Source organism: Hipposideros armiger, unplaced genomic scaffold (assembly GCF_001890085.2).
Source record: "Hipposideros armiger isolate ML-2016 unplaced genomic scaffold, ASM189008v1 scaffold_86, whole genome shotgun sequence".
Classification (NCBI taxonomy): domain Eukaryota; kingdom Metazoa; phylum Chordata; class Mammalia; order Chiroptera; family Hipposideridae; genus Hipposideros; species Hipposideros armiger.
The window spans coordinates 66,793-89,199 of NW_017731436.1; the positions used below are offsets into that span (position 1 = coordinate 66,793).

General features: G+C 50.1%; 1 protein-coding gene across 7 annotated transcripts in view; it reads right to left on the reverse strand.

Annotated features, from left to right (window-relative positions):
• SYNJ2 (synaptojanin 2) overlaps positions 1-22,407 on the reverse strand; it is a 68,817-nt gene that overhangs the window by 10,658 nt on the left and 35,752 nt on the right. For all 7 annotated transcript variants that reach the window (XM_019644192.1, XM_019644191.1, XM_019644195.1 and 4 more), the window contains 15 exons: positions 21,391-21,563; positions 19,704-19,785; positions 18,867-19,016; positions 18,618-18,783; positions 15,134-15,325; positions 13,253-13,334; positions 12,343-12,483; positions 10,477-10,669; positions 8,263-8,421; positions 7,306-7,462; positions 6,120-6,237; positions 5,111-5,329; positions 4,924-5,002; positions 3,730-3,898; positions 3,167-3,337 (listed from right to left, as the gene is read on the reverse strand). In XM_019644192.1, the coding sequence (XP_019499737.1) occupies positions 3,167-3,337; positions 3,730-3,898; positions 4,924-5,002; positions 5,111-5,329; positions 6,120-6,237; positions 7,306-7,462; positions 8,263-8,421; positions 10,477-10,669; positions 12,343-12,483; positions 13,253-13,334; positions 15,134-15,325; positions 18,618-18,783; positions 18,867-19,016; positions 19,704-19,785; positions 21,391-21,563 (2,251 nt within the window). The remainder of the gene's footprint in view (positions 1-3,166; positions 3,338-3,729; positions 3,899-4,923; positions 5,003-5,110; positions 5,330-6,119; positions 6,238-7,305; positions 7,463-8,262; positions 8,422-10,476; positions 10,670-12,342; positions 12,484-13,252; positions 13,335-15,133; positions 15,326-18,617; positions 18,784-18,866; positions 19,017-19,703; positions 19,786-21,390; positions 21,564-22,407) is intronic.

Sequence of the window (22,407 nt, forward strand, 5' to 3'; positions counted from 1 at the left end):
CCCCCATTTTCCAGTCCTAGGTCTAGAACAGGACGACTGCTTTGGAAGCTGAGAATCTTCTGCCACCCAGTGGCAAGCTCCTGGTATGGCTGTCCCCGAGAACTCAAGTCCCCAGCCCTGTAGCCCAGGGCTACAAGTGTTCGCCGCCCTGACCTGTCCCATCACAGCCTTCTCAGGCTACGAGTGGCATGAGGACCTGACTGCTTCTGTTTGGTTACCTACACGTTTATTACCTAGAAAGTCACGAATATTTTAGGTCTTTCTTCTCTCCCACATGACAGCACAGCCCAGTTCATTTTGTTTTGGCTCAGACACCCCGTCCCTCAAATCCACAGCTCCCCCACCCCAAGAGATGAGGCTGCTCTAGGAGAAGTGGGGTTCTCCTAAGGGAAGTGCCTGAACCCCGTAGGGGGAATACAGTCCCTCCGGGTGGTCAGGCAGCCCACTGCTCTAGTTTTCATTCAAAGAGGCACCTGCTCGCACATCTGCCTGAACTATGGCCACCCCTGGAGAAAAGGGTTCCCTTTTGTCTGAAAAGCACATCCCCCGAGACACCCCCACTCCAGAGCAGTAACCCTCTGGGTGTGCAATGCACAGATTCCCTCGACACGCTGATGAAGGCTGCTGGTCCTATGTGGGGCAGCCGTCCCCAAAGCTGGCTGTGCGTCTCAGTCACCTGGGGAGCTCCACGCCTGTCAGGCTCCCAGGGGCCCAGCCCACCCCTGACAAATCCACGCTCTGTGGCGGGGCTCAGCAACCTGTAAATTCAAAGGCTCCTGGTGGGTCAATTAGCCAGGCTACTGACCAGCTTTGGGGCCACTATACAGTCAAAGGGGCTTGGGGGTCTTTGCACCTCTCCTGGCAACATACATTCCCTGGGAAGCATTTTAATTCACTTTTGCCTCTGTTCTCTGTTTTCAGCCCCAGCTCCAAGGGTCCTGACACGAGGGTCCTGTACATGCTGGCTATAGCTCTCCTCCAACAGACAACACGATGACCAACAGCTAGAAGGTACTCGTGACTGGATGGAGCTGCGCGGGAGTCTGGTGCTGAAATATGAACTCCCCTACTTTCCAGCCCAGGTACCGCTGGTGGGTTTGAAAAGTTAGTCAAGGGGTGACCGGTTAGCTCAGTTGGTTAGAGCATGGTGCTGATAACAACAAGGTTGCCGGTTCAGTCCCCACATGGGCCACTGTGAGCTGTGCCCTCCTTAAAAGCGTCAACTATGCCATTGTAGCATGAAAGCAATGTACAACCAGTGACCATGGCTGTTCCCCAATGAAGTTTTAAACAAACAAACAAACAAACAAATAAATAATGTTACTCAAGAGTCGCTATACGGTATAACCTAGGGACATGCAGTTCAATCCATATAACTTTCGGCCCCTCTTAAGTTTACAATGATATAATGATGCTAATGTATAATATTGTTAGTTATATTGGGTCTTCGGAAAAGTCATGACATATTTTGTCTATGTTTTTCAAAGGTCATTTATTTATATAAAGAACAAAGATCAATCAATGATAATTGCCCATTTTGTTCGATAACCTTTTGCCATCTTTCAGTGAGCTTCATAATTCCTTGTTCATAGAAGGACCTGTCTTTATATGTGAAAAACTGAACAAGGTGCTGAATTATAGCCTCGTCTGAATTGAACGTTATACCATGCAAAGAGTTCTTAAGAGAACGAAAAAAGTGGAAGTCTGACGGCGCAAGGTCAGGCAAGTACGGTAGGTGTGGCAACACATCCAAGCTCCAATAATGTTTGACAGGTGATCAAACGTGTATGTGGTCTTGCATTGTCGCGATGGAACACAACTCCTTTATAATTAACATGCTCTGGACGTTTCTGGATGATGGATTCGTTCAAACTGTCCAATTGCTGACAGTACACATTTGAATTGGCTGTTTGGTTCTTTGGTAGGAGCTTGAAAAACACGACACCTTTAAAAATCCCACCACACTGAGAACATAACCTTCCTTTGATGAATGTCTGATTTCGATGTCGTTTGAGGCAAATCATCACATCAGGACCAAGACCGTTTGTGCACCATATTGTTGTAAACAATCCACTTCTCATCACCAGTTATCAGTCGCTTCAAAAAAGGATTGTTTTCCTCACATTTAATGAGCATATTGCAGATGTTTATACGTGCCGTCAAATGAACTTCTTTGAGTTTATGCGGAACCCAAATATCGAGCTTGCTTACGTATCCCAGCTTCTTTAGGTGGTTATGAATGCTTGAATGGTGGATGTTCAATGTGTCTGCAGTCTCTCGTGTCGTGTAACGTGGGTTTGACTCAATCAATGCCTTTATTTTGTTGTCATCAACCACGGTGGGCCTCCCTGACCGAGGAGCGTTGTTGAGATCAAAATCACCAGCATGGAATTTTGTGAACTATCGTTGGCACTGATGTTCCTGTAGAGCATTGTCACCATAAAGTTTACGCAACTTTTCACAAGCTTGACACATGTTCTTCCCTTTATGGAAGTAAAACAGTAAAATATGGCAAAAATGTACAGTTTGGTCTTCCATCTTCAACTTGTTGTAAAATCTCCAAAACTCAACCAAATTGCTCAATTTTTTTTTAGAATGAAGCTAGAACTGTCAGCCGTCAAGTAACATAGCAAAAACATAGATGCGAATGACTCTAGTGCTTCCAAAAATGAACCAGTGCCATCTCTTGCAAACGTGCATCATGACTTTTCTGAAGACCCAATATATAATCATATAACACATAAAAGTATTACTGAATAATAATATAATGTTATAAGCAGGTAACAACACACCAGTCATTCAGGACATAGATGCTGAGGACGTCTCTTATGGGATTGAATCAGAAAAGTTTTAGAGAGGAAAATAAAAAATCACAAATGTAGATAGAACCCATTCAGAGCTGTGGCCATCTGAATACACAGAAGCAGCAGGAAATATGGTGAATCTGGGATGCCGCAGGGGCACTAGTTGTAAAAATAATACAAATTGGTAGAGAAAATCAGTGTGGTGGTAGCTGACACCTTCCCGGAGCCCAGCGTCCACCACTTGTCATGACCTGTTGTTTTAGCCCTCTCATGGGATGGGCACACTGGACTGGTGGCCTTATGCACTGGTGCCGAGAGAAAAAACTCAGAGCTGGAGGCTAGGTAGAAAAGGCAGGCCCTACCTTTGTAGGTAGGATGCTGCTTCTTTTTGGTTAGCGCAGGTGACTTGCTGGGAGGTGCCGCTGCTGTGGAGCTGGGGCTATCGGAAAGGTCGTCTCCCCCCAGTTCACTGTCTGAGGCCACAGGCTGACTTAGCTCATCCAAATAGTCTTCGTCATCTTCGAGAATATCCCCTTGGGGAAGGAAATGAGTCACAGCAAACATCAGGGTGAGGTGTCATAGCTTTCCACCAGTGGGTCTGTTTCAACATCTAAGCCTGTGGCTTGTGTCAGGACACCAGAGACACAGCTGCCAGCAGCCGGGGGACGAAGCCCGCAGCCCCGACATTCTCAGAACCACTGTTTTTGATGTCATTTTAGACATCTCCATTTCATGCATCACTCCACACATGAATACCGCCCAACTCATCGCATGGAATGGAATGCTTGCACTGCAAGCACGCTCTGTCACCTTTACGAGGTAGGGTCCTAGAAGGGATCTCGACAATCTCATGTCCGCCACTGGGAGAACTGCTTGCCCACCCACCTTGCCAGACCGACTGAGGAGGCCTCGCAGGGTTACTCACCTTCTGACTCGTAGTCCAAGCTCGTGAAATCAAAGTTTTCCTCCAACAAACACGAATTGGCCGTGGGCGACATGGAAGCCATGCTATCCCGCTTTCCAATGATCTCCTCTTGCCAACCTTTCAGCCAGTCCTTGGTCTTTGGTCGGATCTTCACTGCTCTGCCTTTCACCTGTAAGGGAGTGCGGTCATCTGAGAACGAACACAGGAGCCAGACAACCCACCCCGTTTGGTCCCTAAGTGCTTCTTGCTCAAACTCATGTGTCGGGAACCAGGCCAGTCTTCACATTTGCCAAGGAAAATGGAGCGTCTAGATCTCAGGCAGGCTCACATTTGCTCTAAATAAAAGTTAAACTATTGGGTCATCGGGCAAGTCGTGAAACATTTTTGCATTGAAAAATACAGAAAAATACGTCATGAGTTTCCCAACAACCCAACATCATCTTCAGCTTTGCACTCCATGAAAATTTAATATCAGGATATTATCAACATGGTAACTGCCTGTGAGCTGCATACTGCAAACTACATACTCTAAAGAGAGATTGCAACAATTTCCCACATGGAGGCGTGAGCAAAGACAGACCCCGTAACTCAGTGGGAACTGTACTCTAAAACTTGCTCTTTTCCCTAAATTCTGCAAGTGGCCAGGGCTGGACATTAGACGCCTCAACAAAGATACTACTGGGTTGTCAGAAAAGTCATGACACAGTTTTGCAATGAAAAACATAGAAAAAATACGCCATGACTTTTCCGACAACCCAATAGAATTTGGTACCAGAATGAACAGTTCTAGCTCCAGCCCTCACATGGCACGCACACCTTAAGACACAGGTGAGGACAGGGGACAACAGGGACCCTGTGAAAGCACAAGAAAACCATGGGAACAAGAAAACCAAATAAAGACACAAAAACTCACAGACATAGACAATAGTTTAGTGGTGACCAGAGGGTAAGGGGCCAGTAGTGGTGAATGAGGGTAAACGGGATCAAATATATGGTGATGGAAGGAGAACTGACTCTGGGTGGTAAACACACAATGTGATACATAGATGATGTATTACAGAATTGTACACTTGAAACCTACGTAACTTTACTAACCATTGTCACCCCAGTAAACTTTAATAAACAAACAAAAAAACAACAAAACACCATGGGGGTTAAGGAGTCCCCACTCCATGGCGACCAAGCGTGACTCACCTTCATACCATCCACATCCAGGACGCTGAGAGCTGAGTGACTGTCTGCAAAAGTCACCAGCATCTGCCCTTGGTTGATCCTGGAATAAAGGAAATACGTCAAGTCAACCCCAAGAGTGACTCGGCAGCTCCCATGGGTCCTCACGGTCACCCACACCAGAACCCACGCCAGCTGGGGCACTTGTTACCTGACAAGAACAATTGTCCCATAATTCCCCAAGGTCTGCATGAGTTCGGTGCGCACATCCTCAGGAAACTCGTTTTTCTCTTCTAAGGTTGGCGACTGAAGGTTGACCACGACGGTGGCATCCAGGGGTCCTTGAAAAGAGGACACTTCCTGGAACACCCTCTCTCGAGCACCCACATCAATTTCTTGTACTTCCACCTCCATGATCGCCAGCACAGGTCTGCGTTAGAAATGAGGGAAGATGGGCAGCAGTTAACTGGGGACAAGACAGCCACACAGCCCCCGCCTGGGTCCTCAGAGCTCGCTGTAAACAGTAACCATCAACAGCTTCTGCTGTGGCCCCAGCAGGGGCACCTGCTGCCTCACAGTCCTGTCCTCAGGCTGAGGTCTTCATTTTCCCCCAATCTTAGTATTACCTCACCATTTTTATCTAAGGATGAGCTGCGAGAAAACAATACCAGCCATCAGCAAAGACTTTTTTTGTGATAATCACCATCTATCCAGAACCTTCCAGGACTGCTGAGGATGCAGAGAAGTGGCCTTTCTCCCTGTGCTAGGGGGTCAAGCTTTTCAGAGGGCTATCTAGTAATGTGTGCTAAGAATCTCAAAACGTTTGGTGGAACACTGGACAGCAGTTACAGATGAAGGAGCCACGCTACAACAGCGACATGACTGTGTCTCGAAAATAGTAAGCAGCAAAAAGGCAAGTTGCACAATGACATCATTTATGAGAATTTAAATGACACAAAATACCACAGGTGTGTCTTTGAAGTTTTCCTAAGTAATGTGACTAATGGTGCAGAGCAATGATCAAATACCAACATTGATTAATTTTTGGCGGCGGGTGCACGGCTATTTGTCACCCTATTCTTTGTTCTTTGCTGCATCACACACACGCGCGCACACATGCACACACATTCCACTGGGGACAGCACGTCGTCCTCTGTGGGGAGCAGCAGGCCTGGCTTCCTCAGCAGAGAGCCATGTGCCCAGGGCAGCGAGGACCATACCTGTGGTCAGATGCCTGCAGCTCTGCCCGGCCGTAATATTTTAGGGTACCAGGGGACCAGGTGTGTTTGACTTTGGTGTCAGCATCCAGGTCGTTGTCTAGAAGGTTGAGTTCTTCAGCTACTCCCAGGATTCCAATCAAGAGACCCATAGACAACACAAAATTGTATCAACATACATGAATGCCAACAGTGGAGGTTCGATAACACAAAGGGACCCATGTCACGGACCACTCAGGTCTCAGACTTAGTCAGGATAACCCTTTGGGCTTGAAACCATGCCACGGTGGCCTTGGGGCCTGGCATGAAAACTCCTCCCATGTGGATTGCCCAAAACAGCAAGACCAGCGCCGCCTGCATCCTCTCCAGTGGGCACATATGTATGTGTGTGTGTGTGTGTGTGTGTGTGGGAGGGGGGGGCACAGAAATTGCTGCTGCGGGGTTTCCACCCCGGGGGCAAAGGGACACAGGAGATCTGCCTCCCTCTGTACAGGAAGAGATGCAGTCGTCCCTGCCTCTCAGTGCCCCAGGGCCATGTAATATCCACAAACTGATCTGAATGAAGACGTATCTTTTCAATGTATAGATGTGATTTCCTGGCTTTCACATCTCAGCACACATGTCTCCAGAAATGTTGAGCTGTTTATGTACCAGTTTGTAGGTGTTCTACTTTTAAATCAGCAGCACTTCCTGGCTGGGCATCAATCATTGTTCAAGACAGACTTGGCAACTAACCGATAACCAACTCTTACCCTCCCTGTGTCTTACACATGTTCCACTCAGAATCGGGGCTCTAAGCAGATAAGGGTTTGGTCCAACAGAAGGGGATGGATAACGTGCATGCGTGTTGAGGGCAGCGGAGGGGAAGACCCCTGGCTTCTGTCCACATGCCCCGCCCAGAACAGAAGGCAGACGGGGCGGTGTGGGGGAAGCCGTGAGGCAGGGATGGGGAGAGCAGCGACACGTCTGTGTGCAGATCAGTCTCCAGAGAGAGGACAGAGAGGAGTGCCCCCAAAGCACAACTCTCAGAGTTTAGGGGCTAACGGCTGGGATGCCTTGTGCGTAGCTCCAGGTTACCAAGAACATGTTATCTTTATAGCAAAGAGCACTGGGCTGGATAAATGGGACCTTCCCTCTTGGGCGCTGGTCACCGGCTCTCATCAGCTCTGAAAGCGCATGTCTCACACACCTGTCTTGTCAGAAGGATGCTTCCTCCTCCACCACAGGACCCTGTCTGTCCAGGCGGGGGTGCGGCACTTGTCACTTGTGTCGTAGGCGGCGGAGCCAACGTCATACTTGTAGGTGGGTCCAAAATTAATGCTGCCTTCATGAAAGTCTTTAAAAATCTATCAGGAGAAAAAGACGTCACAAGATTACCTGAGTTCTCGTAGGCTCTCTCTGCTTTATACAAAAAACAAAAAAGGCACACTGCAGAAGGCTATATTCCTAAAACGTACAGAATCTATTAATACGTATTTAGAAATTGGTACGTAAAGTATTATAGTTAGATATTGTTATACTTTGTTAGTGTGTTCACCAATGAGAAGCGGTGATATCACGAAAACAAAGTATTTGGAGCAGAATCTGATGTGTCACCTGGTGGTTTAGCACGTCTGAAGTATAACAGTCCTTCACGTGAGTATGAGGTGGGGTAGACTTGGGGACATCAGTGGCTGCCCTCCTCTCACACAGTGGAATGCTCCGAGGCTGACACGGGGTCGTTTGAAGCAGTTGGGATTCCAATTCAGTGCAGCTATTATACTTACTCTCTGGTGAGTAGGGGACAGCAATCCTACCTCAAATCACAGAGCGCAGGTGCTGGTGTCAGCAGAGAGATTTCCACTGTCACTGGCTCCTGCAGCTGGCTTACATGCTCGCCAGCATCCCTTCACACAGTGATGGCCCCTTCGGCCATGAGAGGACACACAGAGCCTGAACGCAGCCCGTCTGACGAGGAACAGGAAGTATGTGGGGATGGACGCTCACGTTTCTCTACCTTCCTAGGCCGCACACGTTTTCTACCAAGTCTGAGTCATTGTTAAATCCACCCGTGGAACTTAATTTGCTGAACACGAGCAGATACATTTAGTAGATGTTGCTCCCTATTGGAGCAGCTGCTAAAAACTATTTTAAAAGCACAACTTACTTTTCCACTGGATTTCTGCAGCTGCAGCTGATCAAATTCCAGAAGTTTCTTCCAGTCTTGGCGTTTAACAAAATAGAAGACTTCTTCATAAGTGAGATCAATGCGGTAGTTTAAATCGCCACACCAGAACACGTAGTCATGAGAAAAAATGTTTCGTCCCTAAGTTGTAAAGAAAACCATAGTCATTCTGGCCCATGTTGTGAGGAAGGTGGGGGAGGAGAGAAAAACTCACCATGCAGATGGTGAGCAGATACATTTTTCTTAACATGTTACGTAAAAAAAGTCTCCTATTAGAGCATCTCCTTGTTCGCTTATCCCATAAACCTAAGGAGCTTTCGCATGGCTTACTTTTTTATTTTACATGATAGTGTTTTTCAGTGGTTTGGAGAAAGCTCCAAGTCTAACTGGGGCAGCATGACTGCCAGTGTTTACTCTGCCAATCAAACCTCCATGACCAGGCTATGCTCCTGCCTTCGTTAGGTTTACCTCTAAGAAGTGCCCAGACATTCAATGTTATGAGAATGAGGTTTAAGGAAACAAGGAAAAATGCTCAGAACGTATGGCTTTGTAAAATTCCACGGACTTTATATGTTCTCATCCTGCGATCGTCCATCGCAGTCTCGCTCCCCCTCCTTCCCAATCTCCCCCAGTAACTCTGAGCCCCGGGGTGCCCCAGCAGCCCTAGAAGTGAGCCAGCTGCTCCCTATCAACCCTCCACAGGGGGTGGGCTCTGTTCTGGGAACACTCTGTCCTCACAGCAGCCCTACAAACCCTAATACACTCCTGGCTCTCTTTTAGATTAAAAAAGTTCAGAAAAACTCAAAGGTTATACTGCTAGGACATGAGAAAGACAAGATCTGAACTCTGCTCCTGAATCTGTTTCTAGTCTATTATGCTACGTGGCATTCCCCCCCCCCCGCCCAACCCACAATAATAATCTGGACAGATGATTAAAATGATCACAAGCAAATAAAATGAGCGTGTACAGCCAGACTGTCCAGTAGAACTTTCTCCATCCGCACTGTCCTGAACAGGAGCCGCCAGCCACTGAGCACTTGAAATGTGGCCAGTGCAACCAAGGGAGTTTTCGTTTTATTTAATTAATTTCAATTTACATAGCTATGAGTGGCTGGTGGCCACTTTACTGGACAGTGAAGGTATACAGGACTAATTTTTAGGTACCCTCAATATTTCCATTGAAAAAAAGAGCTATATTATAAGCCCTTTAATTATTTCGAATGTGTCCCAAGTTTACTATTTCAAATAGCACTTTTTAAGTGGAAAGCACTGGACTTTTTAATAACTCCTAGACACACAGAGAAACCATGCATCATGTCCTACAGAGTCTGGAAAACGACAAATTGCAACTTTCCCCACTCGTTTGCTTGTTTCTTCTTTAATACAAGAAATAAAACACTACAACGAGGATTACAGCACTTAATGAAAATGAAGGGACTTTTGCCTTGAAGTGCTGTGCAGCCTAGTGAATGCGACGTCAGTTTTTTTAAGTGACTGGGCCTCACATGGCAGAGCTCCAGGACCCAGCCCACCATGTCTCAGACACTGACTGGCAGGATATGTGGCACGAATGGCTACAGCCTATCCTCGCCGCTAGGCAGTGGGCAATTGCACCCAGCTGTAGGTGTGCGGACCACCGTGTTTGCACAGGAAGAACATTCATATCTGAATTTGAAAAGCTGCGGCCTTCAAAATGAAAACCTCTGAATCACCACTAGAGGGCAGCATGACGCATGATATTGGCGACCGCGACCAGCCCGGCGGCTCCAGGGCTCCTGAAGTCAGGAATTCGCGGGCTTTGAAAGCGGACCTTCTTCTCTGAGCCGCAACACCACGTATGTGCAAAGACGGTGCGTCTCAAGAAAACCGAGTCTTATACTGTTGGGATTCAAATGCTCTTCAACTTGGACAACGCATGGACACAGTGGGTTTCTTTTTCCATCCCACACAGGTAAATGAGAAAATCAGAAAATGCACATAAGAACATGTAGGGGACGAAGGCCACTGAGGAGACCTATCGAGATGGGGGACAGGGCGGTGCAGGGCGGGGTGCCCTGGGCTTGCCTCTGCGGCACCAGCTCATCTGCTCCCCAGTGCGGAGCTCCCAAGGGCAGGACCCTCCTCTGGTCGTACCCCTGCCCGCGTTAGCAAGCTCAGAAGCCCCCGTGTGGGGCCGGAACCCACCGGGCTCCTCACCATGGGGAAGCTCAGCTTCTGGGTGATCTCCCTGTAGTCCTCATTCCTCTCCTTCACCTGGCACTGCCCGGCCGTCAGGTGGCTGCACACGAAGCAGAAGCTGCTGCTGTGGAACTGGAAGCGGATGCCCACGGCGCCCTTGTTCCCCGCCTTGCCTCCCATGCCCGTCTTCACCGTGTCGATCGCCACGTCCCTGCAACAGAGCATGCGCACATGCGGCAGCTTCTCAGCGGCCACGGGAAACGCACAGACCTGTTTTTGCTACAAAGAGCCAACGGCAGCACGAGGTTGGAGGCTCTGAGAACGCCCCAAACCGTCAGCTCTGAGAAAGTCTCGTCGCGTCCTCGGCCGCCGACCCACACAGTGAGCAGGATGACCATCAGCTAGCTCCACGGTCACTCCTGACATCCTTCGCTCACCGTCGGCAGCTTCCCCGGGGGAGGTTTGCAGCATCTTCTCCACCTCCCCCACCTTGAAGCTATGCACTTACAAAAGCACCCCCACACACAAAAGAACCCCTGAAGCCAAATCACCTCCACGCCTCTTTCTGTTCCACGTCTCGCCACCCCCCACCCCCAGCCCCGCCAGGCTTCCCTGCAAAGCACAGAAAGTTTCATAGGTAATCAATACATTTTAAGGAACAGGAAGCTGCCAGTTACTTATGTGGGACTGGGCAGGTGATTTCAATGCAGACTCCAGCTCACATTAAAATGCCATCTTATAACACATTTAAGTGAGAGTGCAGGTGCACAAAACTACAAACTAAAGCACAGACTGAGGTCTACACCTCCTCCCTCGGACTGTCACCTAGCAGACAAGGGGAGGGGACAACTGGCCAAAGGGTGTGTGAACTAAATAAGCTTGAGGGCAGAGGAGCAAGGGGCTGGGGACAGGGCGGGTGTCGGGACCGCAGGCTGCCCCTGGGAAATCCGCGCACCTCAGCATCGCTCCTGAGGTTTAGCCTAACCGTCCCTTCCCTCCATCCTTTACTCTGCTTTACTCATTCACTTTGGACCCTGTCAAACTGCCGTTAACACCATAATCAGAGGGACACAGTCAAGGGGACTTAAACATTTTCCGCAAGTCACAGAAGAGGATTACGAACACAGAGCAAGTCTTCCTCTCCACACCTGTGGTCCCCCACATGTGCAGATGCCCATGGGTATGACCCTGCTCAGCTCAGGAGGAAAGGTGAGCTCCAGGCCTGGCATCGGCAGTGAGAGAGAGGGGAGGGCATTCTAATGACGCAGATGGGACCAGGTAGCAATCTGAGGCTATGAGACAAGGACGGGAAAGCTGAATTCCTCCCGAGCCTTAAAACACGCCCCCATGCACACGCCCCATCCACGCACCTACACCACGCACACCCTCCCCTGAAAGGACAACCATTTCCCGAAGCTTTCCCTTTCTGACACTCATAAAGCTGTCACTTTAGAGACATAATAATGGGGTGACAGTGGTAGAGGCTTTCTGCCCACACATATTATTTAGAATTCTTTTAAGAACTGGTAAAAGAATTGGCACTTCCTGATGAGTTACTCGGCTCTTGGTCAGAAGTTTTCTGTCTAAAATTTCAACAAGCCGTCCCTTTCCTTGTGCCAAGCTGAGCTTGGGTGATGGCGGTCATGTAACACGCCTTCGAAAAGAATTCAGCTTCCTGAGCTAGAAGGTTCCCATTGTGGCTTTTTAATTGCTAGACAATATTCTATTCAGCCTAGTTCTTCCTTGGGGTTTTGTTCCATTTATGCAGTATAATGGCAGGTCCTATTCCTGTTGCAGGAGGGGGAGGAGGAAGAGGAAGTCAGAACAAAAACACCAAGCACAACAGCCCCTGTCCCCTAGATGTCATAAACTCTGTGTTCTTACCTGATGAACGGGACATGGTACGGACGCACAAAGATATACAGGCAGACGCCCACCAGCTGTGCCGAGGTCAAGAGAATGTACCTATGAGAGCGTGAGATGGCTTTCTGAAGCTGCTCACCCCACATCTTCCTGTTGGTGGTACTGGGAGAGAGAAGGAAAGAATGGTGCTGTTTCAGGTAAGCTGGGAGTGGGCTCTCCCACCTACAAACTCCGCCAGCCCTCAGCTGATTCCTTCAACAGAACTGATCCACGCTGCCTGCACGCCCTGGGTGCCAGGCCTTAACCCCTGCAGCGGACTATCGACATATTGCTGGTTGTATCATACACATCACAGCACATACCGCCCACCCCACCCCTGCTGCCTTGCTCAGAAGGGCTCCATAGAGTCAGGTTTTATCATTTGTTCAGAAAGTCCCTTGAAATAAAGCTGTACCAGTTTAGGAAAGAAAAAGTCCAGTTGGCCTTATGCCAGATGTTACTCTGGTGGCTTTCTTTCCTTTGTACCTGGCGGAGAGGAGAGAAGGACCCCCTCCCGCCCTCCTATTTCTCACTGTTTCCCAGGAAAGGTGACTGAGCCCCTCCAGCCTGCCCTCCGCCCGCGCCCTCCAAGCTCACACGCCAGCACCACTCAGCCTGCACACGCGGCTGAGGCAGCAGCACCTCAGAGAACATGCTGGGTAACCCGCCCTTCCCTCTACTTCCTTAATTAACAAAGGAGGAAGAGCGGGCAGGTGTACATGTGTGAGCACGAGGGAGTGCAGTCAGAGGGCCCCACACATCGAGGGGCACAGGTCAGGGGATTCAGGCACAGGACGACGCAGGGGCCGCGCCGCAGGCCAGGCGCCCGGCTCGGGAAACCCTCGGTGGCTTTCACGTCTCTCTCCTGCACCCCTGGTGCCCGGCCGCTTACCTGGCATTGACGATATTCCCCGCACTCAGTTCCACCATCTCTTCGAACCCCACAGCAAATATGTCAGCTGGGCTGCTGTCATCTGGGGGACAAGGCAGGAGATGAAGGAGATGACCCACCAAGGCCTGCCCTTGCTGACCCGTGGGGCACCAGCCACATCTGCCTGTGGGCTCAGGTGTCCCACTGCCTGGGGGCACTTGTCCAGGTCACTGGGTAGAGCTCCACGGGCCCCCTGCCCCTCCGCTCCCACCGTGCACATGGCCTTTCCCCGTCTACACCCTGGGGCACGTGACTGCCCTCTCCAAGACTGTTTCTTTCTTTGTGGAAGGGACAGTAACCACCACCTCACAGGGTGGTTGTGAAGCATCCATCAGATGCCACCTGTAAAGTCCCCGCCCCGCCTGGCGTGTAGTAAGACAGCGACCCCGTTGGTCCCTCTTCCTTCCACAGAACTTTCAGGTACATCAGACCTGTGCTGGGCCCAGCCTTCCCCGGTTAATGACTGACTGATATGGTCCTGTAAGGGGACTGTGGCCAGAGAAGGGAAAACCCCGTCCAACTCAAGGTGGCTACCACTGTCACCTGGGGCCTGTCCTGATGAAATCTGCTCCGGGAAAGCCTGGTTTACAGGAAGCACAGTGAGCCGAGCGGTGATGCTTACCCGTTCCCTCAGTGCTGTGTTCCCTTTAACAGGGAAGCTTAGGGTTTAATACACCCCTGCAGCCACTGGCCATGTCTCACCAGTCATCCTTGTGACACTCAGCAGGCCTGAGCCATCATGCCCAGCGTGGCTCCACCTGCTCCAGCAAGTGACACGCCTCCATCCCTGACTCCAGCAGCAAGGCGAGGCCACCCGCTTCGTGTCCTGTTGGCCACGCAGGGCAACCTGGCATCTCAAGCTTAACTGACTTAGAACCTCTTTTCTTTTTTAAAGAAAAATATACTCCTTCTGATCTGCTTCCCTCTCCTGAACGTGGTGAGTTTTAGTTGGAGCCCTGGTTGAGCCCACCTACCCAATAAAATCCCCTGCAAAGTAAGAGCCAGCTTGTTGTGGCCACCCACCCTGTTCCTGTAATCAAATGACAGGAGCCATTTTGGAGAAAGGGGAGAGCAGTTTCTTCAGCCCAGGCAGCACTAATGTCCTCAGCACTTACAGGGCCTGCCCCGGTGGGCGTTCTGAATGGTCACCATGGAATCAAGGATCCCAGTGATCCTGAACTTCAGACTCAAGCTATCCTGCCCCCCAAGACAGCAAGGGGGCGGTGCAGACAGACTGTGCACGCCACTGTGGGGGCTGGGGCTCTGGGCACCCGCCACCCCAGGCAGCTGTTGAGACTGACAGGCTCCTGCACGTCAACAGGCAGAGAACCGGATCACCGAACAGGCTCTCCCAGAGTCCAAGGAAGCCAGAAAAGTTAAGGTCCCCGGATAAGTGCTGGCTGGAGAAACGTCATTTATTCTTCAAACCCTGAGTCCTGAGGCCATTAAATATTACCTTGCATGATCTAAGGCAGAAGGTGAGAGCTGTCGAATTTGGAATTATTTCATTCTGAAGAGGTACACAAATTCTTCCATGACTACTTAAAGCGTATGTATATTGTTAGTGGTTGGTTTGGGAAAAGATAGGTCAGTGGAACTGAGAAACGTGTGCCTGGTTCCTCGCAGTAATGGCTCTAGAAGCCGCCTCTTTCTCACGACAAAAAGGTTCTCGTGAGCAACACCTAAAACTGCAAAGCCTCTAAATGTGAAGAGAATAGAGCAATCCACCACTGTGATCAGGCTTCCAAACATTTGGAAAAGAGAAGGCATCAAATAGCTAATCTGCTGTTGAGAAGGTCAATGGCACTGGGATTTTGTTTTCGCCGAAGGGACTGCACTCACCCTGGGGTTCGGCAACTCCGGAGAGCCGGGGCGAGTCCAGCAGCCAGTCCGCCAGCTCTGCTGTTCCCAGGAGGTTGCTTCTGAACTGCTTCCCTCCATTCACGTTCCATGTCCCCATGGCGATGTGGATCCGCTTGAAACTTGTGAATTCCGCCTGGCGCTCCGACATAGCTTTCAGGATCCTGGGGGTCACTGTGAGGAGGGATAAGAAGGGCACGTTGTCTGCATCCCAAACCCCACGCCCTCCTCCAGAAACACAGACGGGTCTGTCAGCAAGAGATGGGTGCCTGATCCTACAGATACGGGCCATGGTTATGACAACAGAGGCTAAAACTGACCACAACCAGGACACTCCCCTATGGCATTTCCACCATAGGGTCCTAAAACCACAGGACCAGGTATTCCTCCCTACGCCCCCAACCAGAGCCACAGAAGCTGCGACACCAGGGCACAGAAACCTCCTCCTCAGCATTCATTCCGTGACTCAGGGGGAAGGTAAGCAAGGGGACACTGCAACTTACCATGTTTTAAATACGTATATGAAACTTTAAATGTCTTATGCCCATCTGTGCATTTTCCCCCTTCCATCCCGCATGCCTGAAATGTTTTGTTTTACCTTAGACTCAAGCCTTTAAAAAATCATTACTCTGAACCATGTCCATCTATCCTCTAGGTATCCAAAATACATTCCATTTTTTAAGCTAGCAGCTTAACTCAAATGTCAATCATATCTTCCTTGCAACCAAATAAGAGTTGGAGCTCCTTCAGCTTTTATTGGGCAAGCCTTATTTCCAGGTAGCCACGAATATCACCTTGGCTATTAGGGGCCAGGTAAGACACCCCCCCCCCCCCCCCGCCTCCCGGCCAAGGAAGAATGGAAGTAGGAAAAGCACTCTGAAACCATTTTAAACATAGGCAAATTAAGTTTTTGAAAACAACAAAAACTTCTAAAACAAAACTTACATTCTTATCAAGGAAAATGCTAGGTCTCCCTTATTTTTCTATGAGCCCTGTGATTTGTACAGGCTTTAGGAGACGAGATGACATTAAAAATTCCCCAAAGAGGGGCCGGCCGAGTGGCGCGATGATTAAGAACTGGCTTGGGATGCCAGAGGGCCCCGGTTTGGATCCCACATATGAGGGCCAGTGACACTGCCCTCTACAGTTAAGATGCTGAACAACAGCTCAACCTGGAGCTGAGTTGCCATGAGTCGCCGGCGACGGTGTAGGCTGCAGCCCCTGTGGCAGTGGGTTGCCATGGGCTACCGTGTGTAGCCAGCAGCCAGCGTGAGCGGCCAGCAGCCGCAGTGAGCGGCCATCCAAAAGCCGGCGACTGATCTGCCTCGCCCCGGCGACTGATCTGCCTCGCCAGGGAAGAGCGCAATGATGGTGCCAACTTGGGCCAGTGAAGCAACGTCCTCCACAACTAGACTGAGGAGCAAAACGACGGCAACTTGTCTGTTCCCCTTCTCCTAATTCCCCAGCACTGTTCCCTTCCCCCCAATACCCCAATAAAAATCTTTAAAAAAAAAATTCCCCAAAGGAAGCTCTAGCTCACTTATCTATCAATCTAAACAAAGCCAAACACCTCCACAAACTCACAGATACAGAAAACAGGTTGGTGGTTGCCAGAGGCTGGGTGGGGGTGGGGGACAGATGGGTGAAGGGAGGAGTCAAAGGTACAAACATCCAGTTATAAAATAAATAAGTCCTGGGGATGTAATGTACAACAATACTATACTGTACTGGGTTGTCGGGAAAATCATGACACATTTTTGCAATGAAAACCAGAAAAAATACATCAAGACTTTTCCGACAACCCAATATATTTGAAAGTTGCTAAGGGAGTAAGTTTTTAAAGTTCTCATAAGAAAATTTTTTTGTTTGGTGATGGGTGTTAATAAGACTTATTGTGATGATCATTTCCCAATATATACAAATATCTAATCATTATGTTGTACCTCTGAAACTAATATGTCAATTATATCTCAATTAAAAAAAAAAAACTTCTATTGACAGAATCATGACAATCTTGCTCCCAAGAGAAGGTATCCTCCTTCCCCCTCTATTTCTACAGGGTCCTAGGGCCAAAACAGACATCACCCTCCTGGGAGACACCTGGGGATGAAAGATACCTGGCACGGGGACCAAGAACCCACTCGGGGTGAGAAAGAGTGTCTGGTGTGAATTAGCATTCAAAGAATCCAACACTTTTGGAGTCTTGGAAGAACAGTTGAAATTAAGAAGTTACAAGAATGGGCTCCCACTCAAGGCCAGAAAGCACAGACTCCTGGGAAACACAGTGACAGCTGGCTCTGTATATATGTTTATTTTCTGTTTATATTAGGATGTTTGACATCTTAGAAAACCTTTCTGGCTGGGGAGACACTGCCCTTCCTGGGGCTAGCTAATTCTTTTTCCTTTTTTAAATTATTATTTTTTTTATGAAGGTAACATTGGCTAATAACATAGAAGTTTCTGGTGTACAATACTATCATTTAATATCAGCATATACTATTGCGTGCTCGCCGCCAAATTCTAGTTTCCACCCATCATTATACAATTGATCCCCTTTACCCATTTTGCCCTCCTCTTATTCCCTCCCCTCTGGCAACCACCATTCTGTTGCCTGTATCTATGCGTTTCCTTTGTCTTTGTTCGTTCATTTCTTTTGTTATTTTTTATTCCATATGAGTGAAGTCATATGGTTTTTGTCCTTTTCCATCTGACTTATTTCACTTAGCATAATACCCTTGAGATCCATCCATGTTGTTGCAAATGGCAATATTTCTTTTTTTTATGGCTGAGTAATATTCCATTGTGTATAGATCACGAACACTTAGGCTTTTTCCATATATAGTAAGGAAGCAGAGTAGGCGTGTGACATGAAAACCAACCAATCCAGGCTCATGCCTCCTCTGTGTGGCCCGCACACCCTGGAGGCAATATTCCTCTGCCTCTATCACCCCAGGGCCAAGTACCAGCCAACAGAGCCTGCCCTGTAGCCCAAAGCCCACGGAACTACTCAAATTGACCAACCCTGAACTGTTCCCACTGCCCATCCTTTCCCACAGAAACCCCAATAGGGGCCCTGGCCTAAGTGGTTCCCTGGCTCCCGCCTTCCGCCTCCTGACCACCCTGGGTTTTTCCATGTGGCCCTGCATGTCCCACCTGCCCCCCACCCACCAGCTCTAGGACCTGTGAGTATAAAAACTTTTTTCCCTGAGCCTCTTTTGTGCTTCCTCTTGCGGTCTCATGTGACTGACCAATTCATAAAAGGATACGGAACACAGCTGCAAGCTGCTTATGTCAACTGGTCCAGCTGAAGTCACAGCCAGAGTGCAAAGCACAGAAGCTCCCCGCTCTGCCCTACAGCTCAGGGGAGCGCACTCCCCCACTCCCCGCCATCTGGGATTACACGAGGGGGTGGGAAGAGCTGACCAGCACCACCCTCCACGCCCTCCTGCAAGCAGGAGCCCCATACCCAGCAGGGCCGTGTTGTCCAGCAGCACCCTGCCTTTGTCTGCCGACTCCTCCGTGTAGACGTCCCCGACCAGCAGCAGCTTGATGGCCTCCTGCTTCACCCCGTCAAAGAAGTTGGACTGGATGGTGCGAGACACGGACCGGGCCCCATCCTTCAGCTTCCCCACCTGCCGAGGGCCGGACCGGACCGCGGGCCGTGAGAGGGGTCCGAGCAGGCAGGCCCCGCCCTCTCCCCAAGGCCTGCCCCTACCTTGGCCTTCCCCTCCAGGGCCCGGCTGCCCGTGAACATCTTGCTGAGGCTGTGCCCATTCAGAGACCACATGGTTTTGAAGGACTCCACGAAGCGGTCAGGGATGGGCTTTGAACTCAGCCCCAGGCTCTCAAGCTGCAGGAGAAGGACCTGGGTGACAGTAAGAGACAGTTGTCACGGAGGTCTCACCTGGAAGCTCCCCCACAGCTGCCTGGGGGAATGTCCCTGGGCGCCACCCCCATGAGTTCCTCATTCGGCAGATGGTGGACCGCTTTGTCCCTCCAGAGGACGAGGAATCCTTGCAGCGGAGAACAGGGGCTTTCCCCCAACTTTATCATGCCACCCAGCCCTCCTCTGACCCCCTTACTCCTGACCTCCCTGCACCCACCCACCACCAGAGGGCTGGACAGCAGGCAGGGGTAGAGGGCAATTGGTGTGGACCCTACCCCTTCTCCCCGCAGAGAGCCAGGCGAGGTCTGCCTCCCAGGCCTCGAACCCAGCCTCGTCTCACCTGCCCCACACTGCCTCTGCCCAATGGTAAGTTCACGCTAGTCCTTACACGGAACCTATTCCTCAAGGTGGACTTGGCACCTTGGGCCACCATGTCTGGGATGGATTCCACAAAATGCGTGAAAAGTACAACGGGCCAAAAGCAAGCCAGCCACCCACGAAAACCTCTCCCCGGATGCCCACACACCCCGTCCCAACTCCCACAGTTAAAAAGTCAGTCCAGTGACGCCACCCGCCTCTTGCCGATGAAGGCACTCAGCCCAGCCTGCCCTGCTGAAGGCATGGGATGCGACACAGATGGCCGGAGGGGCCGCGGCAGGGACAGACCTCAAGGGCGATGAAGCTCTGCACTGTGTTGGTTCGGTCCAGGCAGTCGAGGCAGTTCATCCGCAGTGTTCCTTTCTGAAAACTTAGGAAAACCGCCAGAAATGCAATGGTTACGTTATGTTCAAAGGTGCAGTGGCAGTAGCACAGGGGCCTGTGTTTGACTATAGACTCCCAGACGAACTCATACCCCTCACTTCCTCCCTAGCAGCTCACCAGGACCCCGGTTTACATCCTGATGAACCCCAGCACTGCTGGGGTGGCAGGCAGACGCCACAGCACATTCTCAGCGGCCCACACACCTGAGTCATTGTAAATACAGTCAATTCTCCTGATTCACTGCAGTCATGTTCTAGAAAGTTGCTGTGAACAACTGGTGACCTGAACCATTATCAAATGAGCAAATGCGAAATCACTGATGGTAGGAGGAATACTGGGTTAGTTTCACGTGAGCCTCTGGTCACACATTTTCATCAACTAATCAACAAATAACCTTGTTTTACGTGTATGTGTGTTCCTGTTTAAAGACACCTCATTTAATACACGCTGTTCATTCATTAACATTGAACTCTTGGTCAACAGCACTCGCCTGCCTGAACGAAGCTTCTCTAACACACGTTTTCTCTGTAAGGCATGTCCCGTCCTTCTTGTGCTGAGAGCACTTACCACTATACTTGGCGGCCATTTTATTTTTATTATTTATTTATTATTAGTTTTAGGTGCACAAAACAATGCAATAGTTATCCTTTTCACCCCTCACAAAGTGACCACGCCCCTCCCCCAATCAACCGCCCCCTCCTGGGATATCATACATATCTATTACAATTTCATCAACTCCACTCCCCGCACTGTACTCCACATCCCATAACCACACATATATCAAATCTTAGTTGACATACAATATGATTCAATAGCAGCTTCAGGGGTACACTGCAGTGGTCAAGCCTCTACACCGTCCATGAAGTGGTCTCCCTAACAAGGCCTGAGTCCATCTGACCACTTAGGGGCCATTTTAAACAATGAAATTGCCAACAAAATAAACAAAAATGTGCAAACATGGTACTATAATAACAACATGGCAAAAAGGACGCTTGTTTACAGCGTGAGAGCCCAAGCCAGAGGCTGAGCCTTGCTGTGTTCTGCTCGGTGGGGAGCGTGCAGACTGGGGGACCCCGATTTTTCACTGGTCTGAGCATGTCTGTGAACATGCCATGAGCATGGGTTGTAGGGTTATGAATAAATTTTAGCCTGTGGGCAAATGTGCAAATACAGAATCTGCGAAAAATGAGGATCGACTGTATTGTGATTTGAGAAACGGAACTTCCTTTTTCTCACCTCTGAGCACGGAAATCCACATCCCAGCTTTTTTGTGCGACGGGGCTTATGCTAGCTGTCCCCCTTCACTCTCATGGGTTTTCATCACAGTTTGGACAAGTTATATGGTTACCATGGCTCCACATTTTAACCTAGTCCCCTTTATTAGTAAATTTATTATGCTTTACTATCTACTCACCAAGTTGAAAAGCATGTTCTGATGGTAGGAAGGGAAAGGAGAGGCTGCGACCCCAGATCCCCAATATCACTGAGCCCGTGGCCCGGGCAACTACAAGCATAGCTGGTCGCAAGGAGAGCACACATCCCAGGAGAACCCCGGCCTCTTCACGAGCTTGCCGACGCAGAGGAGACTCACCGTGGACTTACATTCTCGCCCTTGGTGAACACGTCAAAGTCATCCCAGTGAAGCTTCAACTGGGGCCTCAGCAGGTTCTCCAATTTCTCTAGCTTCCCACCTTTGGCAAATTGATGGAAGTCAAAGTTTATCATAGGCGTGTCGCTGGCGTGGCAAGAAGCCCAGAGCAGCTTCTGAAAGGGGAAAGAGAAAGGGTGGCAGGGGACTGAGGAAAGGAAGACATGACTGCAAACCTCCTCTCCCACAGCTGGAATGTGAGTGGCTAAACCCATCACTCCCTGTAGCACACGGTTTAGCTTGACGGCTTATGGTGGACCAAGCAGTTTGTCAGTCCTGACGCAGACAGGGAAGCACAAAGCAAAAACCCTGGGGACAAACCCACAAAGAGCATCTTGCCTAAGAGGGGCAGAAGTTCCCCCAGGGCGGGCAAGGCTCCCGGGCAGCCCACAGCCCTGCCCTGACATCACACTTCTGCAGGGCTCTCCGAGGGCACCGGTGAGAGGAGGGCCACTCTGCTCTTCTTCAGGCACCCAGGTGCCACAGGCGCATCAGGCACAGGGCAGCAGGCGAGGGGCTCATAATCCAGCTCTCTGTTGTCCTGGTAACCAGCCCCATTGAGACAAGCACAAGCCACCAGGCGGGTGTGCTCTGAAGGGGCTGAGTCTCCCGCAAGTCCTCTGGGTGCTCCCGGCAGAGGCCTTCCTTCCACACGAGGACCCTCACCAGCCATTCCTCAGCTCTCTCACCAGAGAGCCCCATGGTGAAGGAGGAACTGGCTGCCTTCCTAGGGGAGAAGGCCTCAGGCCTCCCTCACCCCACCCCCAACCACATGGCTTCAGGTCAGACTTGTCCAGAGAATCTAAGGACTTTGAAGAACTAGAAGGACTTCAGGCCATCTGGTCCGTATGACTCAAAGTGCCCGTCCACCATGGGCCAGAATGCAAATCAATGCATGGCTGCCATCATCAAGAAAGTCGTTATGGGGGCCAGCCGAGTGGCTCAGGTGGTTAAGAGCGC